The 5,701-nt window shown below is 45.8% G+C and overlaps 1 protein-coding gene across 1 annotated transcript; it reads right to left on the minus strand.

Annotated features, from left to right (window-relative positions):
• Nucleotides 1-3,987: 3,987 nt before the first annotated feature.
• Nucleotides 3,988-5,073, minus strand: POU3F4 (POU class 3 homeobox 4). The gene has a single exon (XM_008700624.2). It carries the CDS (start codon nt 5,071-5,073, stop codon nt 3,988-3,990), a length of 1,086 nt encoding a protein of 361 aa, XP_008698846.2.
• Between the last annotated feature and the right edge of the window lie 628 nt (nt 5,074-5,701).

Here is a 5,701-nt window from a genome sequence, read left to right on the forward strand (position 1 = left end):
ATTTATATAAGTATCTCCTATAATACCTGCTCATGGTACCATTAAAAATTTTAGAATACACTGCTGGTTGGTTTCTGTATACTTTAATGAGAAAAGTATAACTTTTTGATCGATTAAAAAAATCATAGGATATTGAAAGAGAAAGAGGTTGGTTGGTATGAACAGAAAGAGAGCCAACAGATTTAAGACTATATATTTTGTGATTGTAGACACATCTCTATAAAATCAGTATTATTTATAAAAAGAGATATGCCTGTGGGCATACAAAGAACATGTAGCATATTTCATTTACAATACTCACATGTGCATTGTGCACTGTGCAGCTGTAAATAATTACACAATCTAAAAAATGCAAGACATTGCATGTGATAATCTGTACCTGCTAAAATGATTAAATGATTTTGCTTTGTCTACCAAAAAAACATTTTAGAATATGAATTGAGAAGGGTTTTACTGTTGGAAAGTTATAGTTAAATGTCTTGTCTATTGCATGATATGCATCTACTAAAACAAAAAGTTGGTTAAATCTTGCGTGTACATACAAAGCCTTAAAACATAGTTGCTTCTGATTTAGTAAATTACTCCTAAGCCATCACTACAGGTAACTGTCTCTTATTCTATGGAGAGTCTTGTGACAAAATAACAGAGTTGAAATGGTAAATAGGAGTGGGAAAAAGAATAATAAATTAAACTTCTCCTCCAAATGTCTCTAATGATTTTTTCTTCCCCCCTGAGTCATATAGGAATGAACAGAATTCAGGTTTAGTGGGCAACACTAAGTGGACAACAGTTTATCAGAGTTTCTGGGCCCATAAGGGTCCTTAAGAAGGAGAGCACTTTTTACATTTCGTCACCTTTTCATCCTTCATCAAGGGAATGAGAGCTCATCTACCAGAAAGGTACTGGTCCCGAACCAGAAGAAGAGGAGTGGTTGCAGGGAAGCAAGATAAAAACCTCAGCGAAGGTCTGGGTCCAGTTTCAGGAGGGACAGTTTAAGAGAAGTGTCTGTCTGCTGACTAGAGACAGACACACTCCTTTCAGAGAACATTAATAATATTACACGTCCTGAAATAACCCCCTTATCCTGCCAGGTTTCCCCATGCCGTTTCCCACCATTTAGGGTGTGTTTTGCGTGAGCGTGGGCATGTGCATGATATCGGGCCCCGCTGTGTATGCGAGTGCATGAAAGGCTAAAAGTCAGAGGGAGAGAATCAAGAATCAAAACAATGACTAATGATTTCTAACCTGAAGCAGAGCAGATGCGCTGCTCACCAGAAATGTGCCTCTATTTAAATGATTCACTTCACACACCACACAATTAAAAAAGGAGGAAAGAAAAAAAATGATTTTTTGGAAAAATGTTTTATTTAAATGTTTTATTTTAAATCTTTTACAACAATAAAATATTGCGTCAATATAAACCCCTTGACTAAAACTGTTCACATCAAACATTACAGCGAATTGTTTTCTTTTTGACATCCAACTCATCTTTGAGTTTTCTTTTAAACATAATGCAGAATTTATTGAAAATAAATAATTGCTGGCAACTGCAATAGGCAATTTGAATAAAATAGTTGAAAAAGCAACTCTTAATGAAAATAGTGTTTATTATACATCAGTTACTAAATGAATAAACTAAATGATCTTTCTTTAAATTAATAACTTCAAAAACGTTTAATATACAAAACTGTACAATTATAAAGTCGGCAGAAATATTTGGGTTAACTCAGGCTTGAATCATAGCACTTAACTGCAAAGGAAAATATAAAATCAAAACAAACCAAAAACCCTAACAGTTGTAAAACACAAATTCAGTGTGGAAAAACAAAACAAACAAAAGAATTTCCAGAACAAAAATCCAACTACCAACAGAATGCAGTCTTGACAAAAAAAGAAAAAGGGTCCAGGATTTGAATTAACACATGTCCTTCAACCTGCAGCTGGGGGAGACGCAGTGTGGTGGACCAAAGGCCTGGCAGCCCATACTAGCACATCTTCCACAAGAGGCCCTAGGCATTTTGGTCCTTAGGTAGTTTGATGCTTTGTCTACAGAAGCTGCACCTGAAGGCCGGGCCAGGCAGCCAGCCCAGGCATGCGGAGCCCCCAGCGAGATCTGGCGGACTGTCTGGGTGTTGGGTGCTTGGCCCGCCCTGCACATGTGTGCTCATTGAGAATGAGGTGCTCCTGTGGACTTGGCGTTTAGACATGAGAGTGAGCAATAAAGCCACAGCAACTGCATATTTTTGGATCTCTACACAGCCTAGCGAGATTTTATGCAGTTTTTTTTTTGTAAATAGTAAATACGATACACACAGCTATCTACACACACACACACACGCATTTGCACTCGCACTCACGCACACACGCATAGACACACACACGCAGGTTAAAAATCAAAATCAAAAACAAACAAACAAAAACAGAAACCCAGCCGCCGGGGCGCTCGCTAGCTAGCTTAATCATCGCTGTGGGCTTCTACCAGCTGTGCTTGTCAGAGACGTGCAGACGGCTTCCCGTGAGCCCACTTAGAGACAGCGGTATGTATATACGGGAGAGGAGGTGGTAAAGAAGCTAGACCAGAATCCTTGTGACCTCTGCCAATCATATCATTGTCGTTCTGCACGGAGCAGAGAGCACCTGTCTACCACCCCACTCGCCACCCCTCCCCGACGGTTTCTCAGTTAGGGAGCGGGCGGTGAACTGGAGGTGAACTGAACTGGGAGGCACTGACTCGGTCTGTCGCCACCATCTCCGGTCGCCGTCTCCAGCGAAAGCAATCCTGTGTGAAGGCAAAGTCCTTCGCCTAGGAATACGGAGGTGGGGTCGCGCTGGCGGTCCTAGTGAGGCACGGGACCCGTGGGGAGTTCTGAGTGCAAGCATTCCAGACCTCGGTAGGTGCAGAGCCCTCTTAGCTCCTCAGGCCGACCTCTTTTGTTGGGCGCCACAGGCAAATCCTTCTCAGGCACCAGCATCTGCTCTGTAGAAGCCTGCGAGGACTCCACAGATCCGGGAGGGAGACAGAAAGCTTCAAAATCGCCTCTTCCACTTCACGGTACTTTGCAAACCCAATTGGCTAGCCTATTCTGCCTATCCTAGGTATTCTGTCCTCTGAAAAAATCATATATATATATATATATATATATATATATATATATAATCTCCATCCACTATCATCATCAACAACTCTATCCATTGTACCTCTCTCTTCTCCATACAGATTCAGGGTAGGGGGTGGGTGGGTGGGTAGGCATCTCTTCCGCTCCTCCTCCCACCCCCTTCCCTTTTTTAAGCAATTAGAAAACCATCAGCTCAATGAAGGAATAATCATAATAGCAATAATAATGTGGAGTGGCCGATTAGATACAAATTATCTCACAAATATTGTGTACAGCTTGTAGTAAAACACCGCAGACATTTAGAAACGCTATAGAAGTTTTTAAAAATGCAAAACTAGTCTATTGTAAAACAGATTTCACCTGAAATACAGCTGCTATAACCAAGGCGCTGAAAGGTTATTCAGAGGCACACATCTGTCTTCCCACCCCCTCCCCCATCCTTCCCCACCCCCATGTTACCCCACTCCTTGTTCTTCCAAGAGAGGAGCAACCAAACAGACCTTACTCAAAGTAAACAATATGTATTGATCAACAGAAAAGGTTGGAGGAAACAGTTGCCTGGGCCGCAGGGTGTAAGAGTTCCCCGCCTGGACTGCTTAATGCAACTGTGTATCAGCGTTAAGAAGCCTGAACGCGTGTGTGAGTGTGTTTCCTTTTTTAATATGTTAGAATCCCCTATTTTGGAAAAAAAAAAAGTAAGAAAGAAAAAAAGATGGGGAGAGAGAGAGAGAGAGGAGAGCCCTATCTAGATATCTAGATATTGCTATGTCTCTAGATACCAATAATAAAGCTGAAGCGAAAGGAAGAGAGTGGGAGAGAAAGAATTCCGCGCTGCTCCCAGTGCGGCCGGCCGCTTTCTTGCTTCCCGCAGTCAGAGATCGTGGCAGGACGTGTCTGTTTTCACGGTGAGCGAATAAACCTCATGTGGCTGCTGATCCCCCGGCGGAGTCATTCTTTTCTCTTTCTGTCTTCGATTACAGAACCAGACACGCACCACTTCTTTCTCCAACTGGAGGCTGTCTGCCAGCGAGGAAATCTCCTGCGCGGCAGGCTTGGGACACTTGAGGAAATGCGTTTCCAGTACGCCCTTGACACTCACCTCGATGGAGGTTCGCTTCTTGCGCTTACGGCCCTGAGCTGCGATTTTGTCAATGCTGGTCGGGCTCCCTGTGGATGAATCAGCCTCCTCCAGCCACTTGTTCAGCAGCGGCTTCAGCTTGCACATGTTTTTGAAGCTCAGCTGCAAGGCCTCGAACCTGCAGATAGTGGTCTGTGAGAACACGTTGCCGTACAGTGTGCCCAGCGCCAGCCCCACGTCGGCCTGCGTGAAGCCCAACTTGATTCTTCTTTGTTTGAACTGTTTGGCGAACTGTTCCAACTCATCCGAGGTTGGTGTCTCCTCGTCCGAGTGGTCCTGGCAGTGGTGCGAGCCTAGGTCGCTGTGGTCTGGGGGATCCCGGAGCACAGGGTGCAGGCTCTGTGCAGAGGCAGAGGCTGGCGGTGGGGTGAGCCCTCCGTGCTCCAGCATGCCGCTCACTGTGAAGCCAGGCTGCGAGTACACGTTAAGGGGTTGGCCGCTGGACGTGATGGACGGGTTCGGAGCCGGGCTAGCCCCCCAGGCATTCGGATGGTTAGTGTGCGGAGAGTGGTGGGCGACGTGCGGTGAGCGGTGATGGATGATCGCACCCAGCTGTAGGTCTTCGCGCCCGGGCTTCACGTCCTGCTGGTCCAGGGGGTTGGTGGCGAGTGTGGAAGACCATGGGCCTCCATCGCCCAGACTGGTCACCCAGTGATGCCCGAGAGGATGCCCATTGCTAGGAACTCCCTGCAAGTAATCACTTTGGAGAAGTTTCTGAGGGTTTCGGAAAGGGCTCCCCTGCTGCATGCCCGAAGAGTCCGCATGGACTAGGGAGCTAGAACTGAGAATGCTGTAGGGATTCGAGGCAGCTGTGGCCATGGTCGATGAGGATCCCCTACTAGTTATAATGTGGCAAAGGGAGCAGCTTCAGCCTTTGACATCTATGGTGCGGGGGAGCCAAAGCCGCGAGAGCGAGTTACCGGCACGCGCTGTGGCCAATTGCAACACGTTTCGGCCTGGCCAGCCGCGGTCTCGGCCAATGGCGGCACGGGAGGCCGGGCTAACTTTCCAAATTAGGCTGGCGAAGCACTAGAGTTTCAGTGAGACCCGAGCAGGAAGTAAATCAATCTTTCGGCTCCATTGGCTGCCTCGCGCTGAGTGGCGGCAGCTCATTTGGTTAACCCTCCTCCCTCCCCTCCCCCCCTGCCCCCCGACTTCGTGGATGTTTGTAGTGGAGGGGGAAGTACTAAGAGGGAAGTGTGTTTGTATGTATTTGGGGGGGTGGATAGGGGATGAAGTAGCAAAATGGTTTTAGAATTCCTTTTGTATTTTTTAGATTAACCAAAATAGAGAAAAAATATAAGAAAACAATATAACCAGTTTAAATGTCATCTAGGTTTCAATGGATTGGGTTTTTTACCAACTTCGTTTAGCGTTCTGGGTTAGCTGTGTGCAGGGGACCGCAAACCAAAATCTTGCTACAAACTTTGAGCAAAGGAACCCCTTT

This window comes from Ursus maritimus (genome assembly GCF_017311325.1).
Source record: "Ursus maritimus isolate PB19 chromosome X unlocalized genomic scaffold, ASM1731132v1 scaffold_X1, whole genome shotgun sequence".
Classification (NCBI taxonomy): domain Eukaryota; kingdom Metazoa; phylum Chordata; class Mammalia; order Carnivora; family Ursidae; genus Ursus; species Ursus maritimus.